The sequence below is a fragment of the Podarcis pityusensis genome, assembly GCF_964106645.2.
Source record: "Podarcis pityusensis genome assembly, chromosome: 5".
NCBI lineage: Eukaryota > Metazoa > Chordata > Lepidosauria > Squamata > Lacertidae > Podarcis > Podarcis pityusensis.
In genome coordinates, this window is record NC_138032.1 from 61328973 (window position 1) to 61343653 (window position 14681).

At 43.4% G+C, this 14681-nt stretch overlaps 1 protein-coding gene across 4 annotated transcripts in view; it reads left to right on the forward strand.

Moving 5' to 3' along the window:
- The window catches only part of INPP5A (inositol polyphosphate-5-phosphatase A), a 232379-nt gene that overhangs the window by 54375 nt on the left and 163323 nt on the right, over positions 1-14681 (forward strand). For all 4 annotated transcript variants that reach the window (XM_081007209.1, XM_081007211.1, XM_081007210.1 and 1 more), the window contains exon 3: positions 12026-12126. In XM_081007209.1, coding sequence (XP_080863335.1) covers positions 12026-12126 — 101 coding nt within the window. The remainder of the gene's footprint in view (positions 1-12025; positions 12127-14681) is intronic.

Below are 14681 nucleotides of genomic sequence, written 5' to 3' on the forward strand. Positions count from 1 at the left end.
TCCTAGACTCAGAATGTGCTCAGTGGCTTTTCTTTAATTCTAATCTCACTTCTTTTGCACTTGGTTCTGGTTTGCAGATCTTGGGGCTCCAGTAAAACAAACAACAAACAAACAAGCCACAAAGTAGATCTTGCAAGCCTGAAATCTGCTCACATTGAAAAGCCATACCAATAAGCCCACCTAAGGGAGAATTACTCACAGTACAAAATCCTGCAGGGATCAGGTTTGTTTTAAGATGCAGTAACAACATACCTTTAGATAAAATTCAACAAAAAATTGCCTAACCAGGAATTTGGCCTTCCTTGATTTATTTAGCATGGTAGAATGTGGACCACACTCAGGGCAGAGCTTTGAAAGAGAAATGTCTGGTTTAGAAAAAGAGAAAAGGTTGTGGAAATATGTTTGCATTTTGTGGTTTTAGGGTAAAGCCAGATGTGTCAGTGCAGCAGAAGAAGCTGCAGGTTCTTCACCTCGCCATGGGTGTCCGATTTCATAATATAAATATCAAGTGTACATGCTAGCACATAAAACACCAACTCAACCAGAACTTCGCAGAAAGCGAAGCTTTCCTGTTGTTTTTGGTCCCTCATTGAACCATATGCAAGATTGGCCAGCCTTCATAGTTCTCCTGCCCCACAAGTTGCTGTAGCTTCGTTGAGTCTCTGAGCTAGGCCTAGATTGAGGTGGGAAGGTGCAGAGAGGGAGCACATTCCCTGGGTGGAAGGTTGAGGTTTGGGTGGGGTGGGGTTCAGTAAAGTGTTCTCCTTTATGGGAGAAATAGGACACACAGTTGGTGACTCTTTATGAGTTCCTGTTGAGATCCACTTAATAGGGTATATCTTGTTAGCAGTATTGTACTACAGAGCTTACGTTCCAGTCAGGCTAGTACTTTGATTTGGAATGCTTTTAATTTGGGGGGGGGGGGGGACGATGACTGGTGGCCTGTGAGCTAGATCCCCATCCAGCTGTCAGCACCATCTCCTTACCCTGCCTCCCCCAAATAATTAGGGGCTTGAAAACAGCATCCCCCACAAAAAGTCTGAATGTGGTCCGGGGACTATTTTCAGGGGGAGTTGCAGCTGGGGAAGGATCTTCGGTGTGGTACCATTAATGATGCCAACAGGTGGCTTTTTTCAAGTCTAATTGTGGCTCAGGGGCATTTGGAGGGCAGAAGGGCTTGCATCTGGGGTCAGGATAAACCCCTCTCTGCATAGTCTGCCCCTCCTGCTAAATCTGCCTCTCCCCGTGCCACAATTTGGCTTCAGAACAGCAACATTTTTGTGTGCCAAGGAAGGTTATTTTTCAAGATGAAGTGCTGTTCACAGAGAGTTCTTCGTGGAACAGTTTGGGAGGAAAGCCTTAACCCTTTCCTTCCCCACTGCGATTTCCACGAAGAGTCCTCACATCCCCTGCTTCACAAATAGGTTTGGGGGGGGGAGCCAAAGGCTCAAGGGAGATTCGTGCATGTGCTATATGGTTTTATTCATGTGCTGCATTGGTGTGCAAGTGTCCCTGCCGACTTGTGGCCCCTGAAGGGTTAGGCAAGAGAAAATGCAGCTCTGGGACTGAAAAAGCTTTCCATCCCTGAAGGCTGAAGTCCACAGTTAGCTGAGCAGGAAACATCTCATCTATTCTCGGTGCAGGGTGTGTGTGTGAGAGAGACCCAGTTATTTGTTTTTCTGATGGGATTCACGGGCCCTCAGTTCATCCAACCTGTAAAACAGCCTGTAGCAAAAGAGCTTCACAAAATGTGTTAACTTAGTGTTTTAAATCTGAAAGTTCTTTTGCCCCGCCTAAACTGAGAGCTGTTTACAGTGTTTTAATGTACACTCTTTCTGTGCTGTTTGAGTGTGTGACCTTGTGTGCTTCTGGGTTGGTTAGTAAGTTTTGTTTTAGTTTTAGTCTTTGACAGTCACTCCCTCAGAGATCCCTCTTCAGTTCAGGTGGAAAGGCTTGAGCAGTGTATGACTGTTGAATGGCAGGCAGGGTGTGGAGGGGAAGGACAGATGAACTCAAGTTTTATCATACTTGGGAAGGCAGCCAAGCCCTGTGTGTGACATCATGGAAACTTGTGGTATCCTGTGTGTGTAGAGCGGCAAGAAAATAAGTACATGGCCCACAGAGCCGCCTTTTCTCAGAAGAATTTAAGCTTCTGTAGAAGCAAATGGCACGACACAGCAGGCTGGATTTAAGAACAGAGTGGTTGGTGGGCTAATAAAATATTTCTCAGGAGATAGCTCTTGATATATATGTATTATGGTTTTTTTTAAAAAAAAATGTGCCCATGCCTGAGCTTTCTGTTGAAAGAGAAACTCAGAAAACAGGAATCTCTGAAAATTAATTTCCACCCTTTCCCTTTCGCTAGGGGGAATCGTGAGGAGTCAGTCAGATGAACTATGCTGAGTAACTTTGCTTCCCAAACAGGGGGATTCTATCTGTGTACAGCAGGGATGGGTCACTAGAGCTGGCTCACAGGCCAGACCTGGGTTTTCCTGCCCTCGGTTGGCCATTTCCACAGGGCCTGCCCACTAGGCATTTCTATGGTCCCAGAAGACCCATTTTTCCTTTGTAGTACAAGAAGCCCAGTCAAGCCCAGTCAGCTGATGCCCTCAATCAGCTGATTGGTGCTGGTGGTCTCTTTCCAAAGCTGACAGGCGCTGACTTTAAGCTCCACTTTCTGCTCCACTGTGCTCCATGGGGAACTCAGCTGATTGGTGACGACGGCAATCCTCCTGGCCATATACTGTTGTCCAGGTTTTCTGTGTGTGGATGCCCATTCCCCACCAAAGCACACAAAAGGAAGGATTTTCCCGGCTTTTTGAAGTCCACAGTGCACCCTGGTCTTGTGAGACGTAGTGAGGCCCCTACTCTCTGCCCAGCCATACACACAGTCAAAGCAAACTATGCAGTGGACATTAATGCAAAAGAATGCCCTAGTGGAGCATGGTCATCTGTGCTTCCCTGGGAGGACAGTGCTCTAAAGCCTCTTTGCCTGTTAAGCACATCAAGGGGTCTCCTCGAGGACAAGGGATAGCAGGGACCTGCCATGGGCCCCCCATGGCTTCTGTGGATTTCCTCCTGAGAGCCACACATTCAAAGTGGATGCCTGCAGAGGGGAAACCTAACCGTAGTTGTTTTTATTAAACCAAAGATAGGGGATTTACTTATTCATTTTAAGGGGGCTGATCATTTAGAAAGGTTTGGAGTGTGCCCACCCCATCTCTGAGAAGAATGGCTCCGTACCAACAACTGTGGAGACTCTCTTTTATTTTGTGTAAATGAGTAGTGAAGGGAGAGCAGATTATGATGTAGAAGAGATAGAATACTGTGCTGTACACATCGTAGCACGAGCCACATTTAGTTTGTGATTTAATTCACCCTTGATCCAGATTCCTCTACTGTTAGCAGGCTGGGTTACATGATGTTCTGTGTGGAGCCTTCATCTTTGTCTCTTTTGCACACCCACCCTTCTCTTGTGGGGAGAGAGAATCCTTAGTTCAAATTCCCCTCCCTCCCTTCAGTTGATCAACTTTATCTCGGTGGAAGAGGGAATTTCCACATATCAAATAAGTGTTCTTATCCCCTTTTCTCCTTCTCCCTTTGCTGTTGAAAGCAGAAGAGAGTCTAACCCCCCCTCCTCAACACCCCCCCCATAGAAAGTAGTCATAGAGTACAGTAAGTAGTTGCTTAGATATTAATACTGGAAAACAAACAGGAACTGTAAGTCTCTGCCCATGTTTGTGTACACACAAATATATCCCTCTTTCAGTAAGTATTATAACAATGCAAGTCTGCCCTGTATCGGTGCCAAGGTCTGCCACTTGGAATATGGGCTTTTGTTTGTTTGACCTGACCTTCTGGCCCTTTGTTGACATTGAGTTTTGCTGAAGACATACAGGGTTTCTGCTGTCCATTTAGTGTTCGTATTGCCGGTGGACTGATCCAATTGGCTAGCAATATGCTTCTTTATGCTCTCATACCTGCTGGTTCTTGATGCAGTACCATTTTTGTGGCCTTGTATTGTCACGTACAAAGCTGTCAGTTGCCTTCAGTTTATAAGACTGTGTGTAGATTTCATTTCAGAGGGCAGGGCAGATGGATTGGTACACCTGGATTGATTTGGATGTGGGTGGAAAGGTCAGATTTTCCCAATTGTGGCTGGTGCATTTGAGAACTGTGTTGACCTACCAGCCCCCACAAGCTCAATCACTGTGGAGCAGGAGGAGGATTTTGTCCAGGAGAGGGCAGTGCTGAACTCTGTGGACAATGTCACCCCCTTCTCTTCATCAAACAATTGGTTGTTTCAGGAGTTGTTGTTGTTTAGTCGTTTAGTCGTGTCCGACTCTTCGTGACCCATGGACCAGAGCACGCCAGGCACTTCTGTCTTCCACTGCCTCCCGCAGTTTGGTCAAACTCATGCTGGTAGCTTCGAGAACACTGTCCAGCCATTTCGTCCTCTGTCATCCCCTTCTCCTTGTGCCCTCCATCTTTCCCAACATCAGGGTCTTTTCCAGGGAGTCTTCTCTTCTCATGAGGTGGCCATTGGAGCCTCAGCTTCAGGATCTGTCCTTCCAGTGAGCACTCAGAGCTGATTTCCTTAAGAATGGATAGGTTTGTTCTTCTTGCAGTCCATGGGCCTCTCAAGAGTCTCCTCCAGCACCATGATTCAAAAGCATCAATTCTACGGCAATCAGCCTTCTTTATGGTCCAGCTCTCACTTCCATACATCACTACTGGGGAAACCATAGCTATGGTTTCAGGAGTTACGCATGGTCTGATTTGCAAATGGTATTCCCTACCTCGTGCCAGAGCTACTGTTCTCTTTCTTCTGACTCTTATATCTAATTGTATTTTTTTTCCCCCCTTTGGGGTACTGTTGTGTGCTTTTAAGCTTTTTCTCATGTGCATATTTGTCTGTGTACTTACATCGGGATTTTTAAAAGAAAGGATACCCATTTTTCCATTTTCCATTTTGCTTATTTAGATGCAAATGCATGAAAAAGGTGGTTTTGTGAAGCTTACTGAAGCTACAGCTCCTCTGAAGATGGCAGATGCAAAGAGCAGTTTATGCATTCTGCCTAGTATTAGTTCCCCTCCCAGCATTCCCCCCTCTTGCCTCCTTCTTACTTTGCGGCCGTTGTCAGCATGTAAAAGGATGCTGGGCTCCTGCCAACTAATAGCTAAAATAACAATTGTGCTGTAAAGAATTATTGCCTCTAGTTTCTGCAGGTGTAAAGCATTCTTTATCTGATCGTTATTATTTTTTCCAACATTGGAAAAAGAATTGTTTGCACTTTCTTGGTAGCACTTTGCTGATTGTATTATGACTCGGGGCATATGAGGCAGAGGAATAGGGATCCCCTTTGTGACTTCAAGGGGTCGGTAATCAAGAACACGTGGAGAAAGTAGAATGAGGTTATGTGAAGAGGAAGAGCAAACAGAGAATTGTCTGAACAAGTCGGTGGCATTTACTGTTGGTGGCGTGGCAGCAGCAGATTACCGAGAATCACCTAATTCAAATATGAGTAGACTCATGTGCTCTTGTTTGTACTCCTTACATCCTGAAAGCTGAGAGGGCTGTTTTGGAGAAGAATGTCATTTTATTCCCACATGTGATTAGTACTGTTGCCTTCCACTGTATGTTTCAAATCCTCTTCTAAGGTTTGGAGAGCAATGAGCATGCAATTCACTGAATGCAGCCTCCCAGAGTTTTCTGTCTGGAGCTTCCTCTAGGCCACAACCATCATTGGCCCTCCTTTGCACCCCAAATGTTTTTGCCTGGTTGGAGTACGTCCTTCAAGTCCAGTAATGCCTCTCGCTTGCCTGGATGAAGGATGCAGAGCCATGTGTGCAGAAGAAACTAGTCTCCTGTACATTTATGTCACAGACTGGTTGGACGTGGTGCGGGGAACCAGCTGGGGAACCCCTAAGGGAAGAAGGTTCTGAGCCAGGGGAGAGAGGTAGCAAGACTTGGGAGAGCATGTGACAGAAGTCCAGAACCAAAGGCAGAAGCTGAAGCAGGAGAGGAAAGGGACCAAGAGGCAGAGATGAGTCTGGCTGATGAAGGGGCAAAGGAGTCTTCCCCTTCCTGCTGCAACAAGAACCAGTAGGGGTATGAAGAGGGTGTAAGAGAAGCTGGCTGCACACAGCTGCAGTCTCAGATTGCTGGCTCGCTCCTGTTTACAGTAAAATTTACATTGCTACTTGGTCCACTTTTTCTTCTGGCATTGTCCACAGGGGCATGTCGCCTCCGGAAGGCTGCCCAGCAGGAAAGTAGCCTCTGGAAAGTTGCACTGTCTTTTTAACTCTATATAGTCCAATGTGCACTTCCTTTACTTAACTCAGATCCCTCGTTGTGCTGAGTTTCGCTGGCAGTTGTGATGCATTATGTATGGCCGTGTGCCATATATGTGTCATAAAACCTTTTAACTATTACTCCTTCCAGTGTAAAGTCACAGTAATGGACTTGCTAGCCTTTTAAGCCTTAAGGGGGTTAATATTCCTTACCAAAACCCCCCACAAACAACAGCTTTTGCTTTCCCACTTAAACTTAAGTGGGGCGGTCCAGTCGCTCAATGGCAGAGTACTTGTGTTGTATTAAAGAGGCACCTGGATCTGTTCTGGGAATTTGCAGTTTAAAAGATCAGATGGGATGAGATGCAAATTGCCTCTTCCTCAGGCTCTGAATAGTCACTGCTGTCAGAGGAGGTGGTGTTTGAGTCAGTATGGGCAGATAAGCTTACCAGGTAGAGAGCAGCTTTGTATATTCCTCCGTCCACAAACCTGACCTTTAGAGTAATTCATTAATACAAACGGTAGCCAGTTTCACTGAACTCACTTAAATGCCAGGTAACTAAAATATAATAAGCAAGTGTAGGAAAATGTTTGCTGTGGAAATGAATTGTGGTTTGTTTGAAATCCAGAAGGATTTTATGAAATAAATAGCAAATATTGGCTGTTTACCAACTAGTCTATAAAACTTTTTTTTTTTTTTTTACATCTCTCAAATGATACACATTATTAAAATACAAGAGTGTTTGCTAAAACAAACTTTTGTGACCACCTAATGTTTCGGTTTAAGTCTCGTTTTTCTTGCCCTAAAAAAGCTTTCCCCTAGAAGTATATCCAAGTTTGCTTTTGTGTTTTAGACAAAGTGTATAGAACTCCTGGTAATTGTTTTAAGTAGCTCCATGAAACATCTAATGAAAGCACCAAAACATCATGGTTCAAATTGAGCAAAGCATGGCCACTATACAGTGGTACCTCTGGTTACGTACTTAATTCGTTCTGAAGGTCCATTCTTAACCTGAAACTGTTCTTAACCTTAGGTACCACTTTCGTTAATGGGGCCTCCTGCTGCCACCGCACGATTTCTGTTCTCATCCTGAAGCAAAGTTCTTAACCCGTGGTACTAATTCTGGGTTAGCGGCGCATGTAACCTGAAGCGTATGTAACCTGAAGCGTATGTAACCCGAGGTACCACTGTATATGGTGGAAGGAACCTAAATGAGTCATCTTTCCAATCCTCCCCATGATCCGCAACCCCCCCCCCCCATCACAAATTGTCTTCGCTGCTCCTCATAATTCCCCAAGCATGTGTGGGTGGACGTTAGTTGAATAAACTATTGCTACCTTTCTCTTCTTATTGAATTCCAACGGCCTTGGTTTGTTGTTGTTTTTCCCCCAAGGCAGAAAGGCTGCGCCTGAATATTGAATAAAATTATTTGCCTAGAGACTTTCAAGCTCAGTGCAAAGCACCTTCGGTCGGTTTAAAAAGAAAAAGAGGTTGACTTGACTGCAATAAACAGTAAAAAATTCTTTGCATTTCTGTGTTTGTTTCTGGCTTAATTGTGTCCTGCTCTTGCCATTGACCTGATGTGATTGATATAGGTTGTTCGTTTTAATGTGCTGCCAACCCCTCACCGCACAGGTAAACAGTAAGTAGATGGCTCTTGACCTGCTGCTGACTGTTTGGGGTCAGATTCAAATACTTAATCAACGATATTCCTGCCAAGTGGCATGCTTTCTGTTACACACACACACACACACACACACACACACACACACCTACACCTTATTGATTAACTCATTAGTGGCTGGCAGGCACTTTGCTTTAATGAGTATTTCAAAGTGATGGATAGGGCTACCTCTTCTACTTTTTGAGTGTGACCGACTTGCTAAGCTGCTAAAGACATGTTTACTGTGTGTTTTGCATGGGGATGTTGTTCATATGACTTGGTTTCGGGGGTGGCGTGGAAAGCATGTTCTTCCTTGAAACTCCTGAGCAGCAGCTTTAAATTTGGATGGAGGTTTTATTTCCATCTTGCATCTCCCCCCCACCCCCACTTCTCACGTACAGATAGTAAGCGCTGAAACATTAATGTTTATACCATATAGTGCAAAGCTAGATTTCAGTTTTGGACTTCGGATTTTAATTTTGCAGAGGGGGTTTGCTCCTTCTTCCATTGTGGCATTTTTTTCCTTTTCTTTATTCCACTTACTATCCATTCTTATCGCAACCTTTCCCCACATAGCTCAGGGTACAGTACACTGTTCTTTCCTCCCAGTACCCTTGTCACATAAGTGGGTTTAAGAAACAGTGACCCGGTTCATGCCTCACATTAAGTTAAAGCATAGCTTGGCGTAAACATGTAAGCAGACTCTGGAAGACAAAATGGTTGCCACTTCACTCCTCCCTGGTCCTTTTGCTGCTGTTAACCTATACAGTGGTACCTCGGGTTACATACGCTTCAGGTTACATACACTTCAGGTTACCGACTCCACTAACCCAGAAATAGTGCTTCAGGTTAAGAACTTTGCTTCAGGATAAGAACAGAAATTGGATTCCGGAGGCACGGCAGCAGCAGGAGGCCCCATTAGCTAAAGTGGTGCTTCAGGTTAAGAACAGTTTCAGTTTAAGTATGGACCTCTGGAACGAATTAAGTACTTAACCCAAGGTACCACTGTAATTTGCTTAGCATGTTGTCCAAAACCAAGGCTTGTGGTTTAGCTTTTTTGAACAACAAGCCACCACTTGTTAACAAGTTTTGTCCTGTGATTTATGCAGGGCCCTTGGGGAGCTGGTCTGGGGCCCGGGGTGGGAGTCTTGTTAGAATAAAGTTATAAACTCAAACAAAAAAGCACCTGGTCCCTGGCAGGGCCCCTGGCCAACATAACCCTCTGAGGCCTGGAGCTTCTCCAGAGGATTGGGGGGTGAGGGACCATGCAATGTCGTGTAACGTTCTCTGAATATTGAGGGGGCCCAGTCCCCTAACATAATATATTTTCTGGGGCCAAAACTGTCTCAGCCCCTGTGAGTCAGCACCTATTGCTTTGGGCAAGTGTACTCTGATGTTCCCCAACCTCTGCATGAGCCTGGATTCAGGACTCGTGGTTAGTTTGGGAGAGCTAAGCCTTGAGTCTGGGGTCGGGCTACATGTGGCGGCAAACTATGGCTTAGCTCAGCGCGACGCTGCAGCAGAACAACTGGGGAAGACTGATGTGGCTTCAAATTCCTCTCTTGAAAGGTACTTGAACAGTACCGGTAGGTTGAAAGTTGGTACACACATCTAAAGCCATTGTAACTATTAGAAAAGGCTGCTGGTGGGACATTTTTATGTTTCTCATTTAAAGCTTTGGAACGTGAAATCCACCTCGCAATAGCAGTCAGCGCTCCAGACATACATGCACTAACATGGCCGTAGCACTCTCAGTTCCTATCCTTGAATTGGAGGAAACAGGACTTGTTCTTGCTGCCAGGGACAGATCCCTTGCTTGTTGAAGAGTGGAAAACGCAAAACCGCTTAATTCTATCTTTAAACAGCCGTCCCTTAATATAACCACCGAGCTCGTGTTGTAAGTCTTTTTAAAGAACTTAACATTTTAACTTTCTGCAAAATGTGGACTTAATTATAGTTTATAGTGTGATTCCCCCCCCCCCCCAGCAAAGGTCCTGTAAGGGAGCATCCCACATAATTGCCGCTGTGCATTTACGCTCAGGGCTTCGGTTTCTTTGCTTGCCCTGTGCCCTGTCATTTTATTTCTTAAAATGCAGCATTGCAGCGTTTAAAAAAGCACGTACCGAAATTCATAGTGGGTGTGCTGCTTTCTTGTGGGCACAGAGTAGACTCGAGCCAAAATATTACATCCATGGTAGAGTAAATACCCTCTGACGTGATTAGGCAGGAAAAGGGTCCAAGGGAGGATTCTTTTTGCATTTGTATGAAAGATTGTGCTGGGTTTGTTGATCATGGGGGAAATTTACTCAGCATATTCAGCTAAGCTGAAACATGTGGCGAATCCCCTGTCAGGTTGTTGCCTCATTGTGTGACACTCAGGGGCAGAATTTGGCAAGAACAGGATGGCAGGGCTAGTGCTGTTGCTAACCTTTAAAGCCCTAAACAGCCTCAGCCCAGTATACCTGAAGGAGCATCTCCACCCCCATTGCTCAGCCCGGACACTGAGGTCCAGCGCAGAGGGCCTTCTCGGTAGTGGCGCCCGCCCTGTGGAACGCCCTCCCTTCAGATGTCAAGGAAATAAACAACTATCTGGCTTTTAGAAGACATCTGAAAGCAGCCCTGTTTAGGGAAGTTTTTTATGTTTTGTCGTGTTTTTAATATTCTGTTGGGAGCCACCCAGAGTGGCTGGGGAAACCCAGCCAGATGGGCGGGGTATAAATAAAAAACTATTATTATTATTATTATTATTATTATTATTATTATTATTACTATTATTATCATCATCAGTGCAGCCCAGATCTCCTTGTTCACTGTTCTCATATCTCTGCTCAGAACCTCTGGATCAGCAAATTCTACTAAAAATGGGGAACCTGAGCTATGATACCTCCAATCTCTTGAAGAAAGGAAAACTATGGAACTCCCTGCCACAAGGAAACTACTGTGGCTAAGAACCTGGCGATTTCTACTGGGAGATTTGATAGCCACCAAGCAGAAGTAATTGTCAAACTATGCCACAATTTTCTGGGCGAATCATGACAAGACTCCATTTCTGTACAATCATTTAGTGACTGTTCGGCCTCAGCATATTTGGGCCCTAAGGACAGAAATCCTTGCTCTAGTCTGCTGAACAGGGAAATGGCAGGAGTGCAGCCCTGACTCTTTGTCATTGCCAGGTTATAAAATAATTCTGCCATGGACCCCCACAGTTTGTGTCACATGGAACTTCCCCTTCAGGTGGGCCATTCATGCTTCCGGTATATTCACTACATTGTTGTGGTACTGTCAGTCAACTTGTAACAACTCTCTCCTAGGTTATCCCACAGGAAACAACTTTATTATCCTTTTCCCTCTCCATCATAAAACGCCAGTCTCTGAGGACCTGTTACCAACATCCTCCACAATCTATATTAAGAATAAAAGCCATTTAAACTCGTCCCACTATCTTTTCTTCTAAGGCTGATCCTACCATGTTCAAATTACAGTATTAAGGTGGTTTTTTTTAAAAAAAGAAAGAAATGTGTCATGTGTTTTAAGTGGTATTTCAGGGAGAGAAAGGTGTAGTGCTTTTCTGGTCACTTGGAAAAAGGGAACATTTTGTTCAGTTGTCTGCCAGTGTAACACAGAGTCAGTCCATCCCGTTTGTTTTCTGGTTGTGGCTTAAGTTCCATGCATGATTAATGGTGACAAATGTGCTAGAGGCATTATTACTTCTTTATCCATAAATCTGTGTGTACAGTGTAGGGATGGCTGCTTCATAGGTCTCATTTTGCCACGCACTTCCTGTCTGTGTAGGAAAAGTGCAACGTATGTAAGCTGCTCAGCCGCAGAACCTAGAAACCTTGAAGCACTATGCCGCAGGAAAGCGTTTTGTCAGGGGTTTCACCAATGCTTCCAGTACATTTTGCAGATAAGAACTCTAACCAAAAATGCTATTGTGACCAGAAAAGTTGTCGTGCAAGCCATTAACCTGAAAAACATTCATTTCTACTAATCTTGCTCAGTTTGTGTAATTTTTAGAATTGTGACAGTGCTCATGCTTTTTCCCCCCTTCCCCTTTCATTTTACAGGTTGTACATACACACAAACCGCACTTCATGGCGTTGCACTGTCAAGAGTTTGGTGGGAAAAACTATGAAGCATCCATGTCTCATGTGGACAAGTTTGTTAAGTAAGTAACGAGAAACGATGGGGTTCCAACCTAGACAATGGCTTGTGCTTCAAAGTCAAAATTACCCCCACACCTTTTTTTAAAGTAAGATATTTCATGTCTCCTTCAAATTACCACTCCATTCACCACATGTATCAAGGGGAGCGGGTGGCGCTGTGGTCTCAACCATTGAGCCTCTTGGGTTTGCTGACCAGAAGGTTGGTGGTTCAAATCCCCGCGACGGAGTGAGCTCCCCTTGCTCTGTCCCAGCTCCTTTCAACCTAGCAGTTTGGAAGCACACCAGTTCAAGTAGATAAATAGGTACCACTCTGGCGGGAAGGTAAACAGTGTTTCCATGTGCTCTGGCTTCCGTCACGGTATCCCGTTGCGCCAGAAGCAATTTAGTCATGCTGGCCACATGACCCGGAAAGCTGTCTGCAGACAAACCTCAGCTCCCTTGGCCTGAAAGCGAGATGAGCACCACAACCCCATAGTCACCTTTGACTGGACTTAACAGTCCAGGTGTCCTTTACCTTTACCTTATTATGCATGTGAGCCTCTAAACAGCTTTAAAAGAAGTAGTAGTAGTTTGTAGTACCAGTTTCGCTTTCAATTATAAGTCATTTCAGTGATTTGAGCAAACGGTTCTGCCTCATGCCAGGTAAGGCTGTTTGCCAATCTAGCCAGAAGTGGCTTGCTTTGGCCAATACCAGCAGGACTCTTCTTATGTGGGAAACCTGGTGTGTTTGATTTCATCAAGTTCTGATTTTGTTTTTAGTGACGTGTAACAGAGAGAGAGAAAGAAGGAAGGTAAATGGGGGAAAGTTTCGTTTTTAATTTTCCGTTAAAAGAAAAATGGGAGTGACTTTGTTTTTGTTTTTGTTTTTTTAAAGATATTTATTAAAGTTTCAGATAAAAAGAAACACATCAATAAAAACAAGAATTTAAAAGTAAAAAGGAAAGTACACAATACAAAATACAGAAAGGAAAAAAAAGGGGGAAAAAAGAAAAAACAGTTAAAAACAATTCCATCTTTTCATCACTACTTTTAAATTTACTTATTTTCTGGACCTCCTCATATCTCCCTCTTTTGTATTCCAATTTAGTTTGTTTGTCCAGCAATTCCTTTCCCTCCTTTTTAATCCCAATCCTTAATCTCAATATAATATAACATTAAATTTTTATCTATTAATAGCCAATTTTCCATTCTTTTGACCTTTTTAATCCTGATCCTTAATCTTGATCTGTATATAACTTTAAAGCCTGTACAGCTAGAAACCACTTAATTTCTATCCAACATCATTCTAACATTCTTTAATTTTGCAATGTTTCTGTAGGTAATCTTTGAATTTCTTCCAATCTTTTTTGCCTGGGTGAATGGATATTTCTCAGGGGTTTCTGCACCTCATAGTATATGACATGGGACACTAGTTCTGGCAGAAATGCATTTTAAAAGATTTCATGAGCAAAAGTAGCATGCTTATTTAAAGTTCTGTGATAATTGTAAAGGTGTTTGATATCTTGGAGAGTCGCCTCCCAGTTTGTAGACTTGCTTGTGTTGTGTACATCCTGGTGCAAAGGCAATCACTGACAAGAGTAGATGAAGTGTCAAGTAGGGAGAATTGGTTTTTATTTTAAAAACACAAAAAAGCTCATGCAGAGTGTGAAAAGTTTCAGTTTGAAGAATTACCCGACAGAAGGTATCATTTTCTTCTGTCACTGAATCTTCAGCCCAGCTGATGAGCAAGGAAGAAAGGTCAGAGGCAGTCAGCATAGCAACCTCTATTGTACGTGCTCAGAATGAGGTAAAATTTCAAAATACACAGCGGAAGAAACAATAGTGACTTGCTAATGTTAAGGTTTTGCTAGTTTCTCACCTTTTGTAAGTTTTTTTTTTTTTTTAAGAAATGCAATCAGTTTCTGCAAAATGATACTGACATTTCTAAATGTGTAGCTAGAAATCAAGGCTGGAGCTAGACACATCAAAGAAGCGTTTCATTTTAACGTGTTGTAAATTTAAACAGAGAAATCTGGTAGGGAAAAACATGGCCCCACATCACCACCTGGTGGCACAGTATCGCGTATACAACGCATATAAATTGCTTTTTCTTTACCAGTCTAGCTGAGTCCTAGCTCAGTGTCTTTTCATACGATTACATAACAATTAACAAAATTTATTAAAATTTTCTGTGGAAACCTGCATATATGTGTGACTTCTTTGTTTTTTACTTATATAGACAAGAGTTTTTATTCAAACACTTGCCCTTGTTATTTTTACATTTTTTTCTCATATTAATTATTATGCCTTAAAAAAATATACAGTATTACAAACATTGATCATAGAACACATTATTGCTCCACAATTAAGATGTGCGGTAAAGTGCTTACAGTTTTTATTTGTGCTCCAAGGCCCATGGAAAATGGTCAGGCAATCCGCCTTGTAAGCATTAAAGAATGCAAAAGGGCAAACAAAAAGTTGGAGTACTACTACTACTACTACTACTACTACTACTACTACTACTACTCATTTATTACAGTGGTACCTCTGGTTATGTACTTAATTCGTTCCGGAGGTC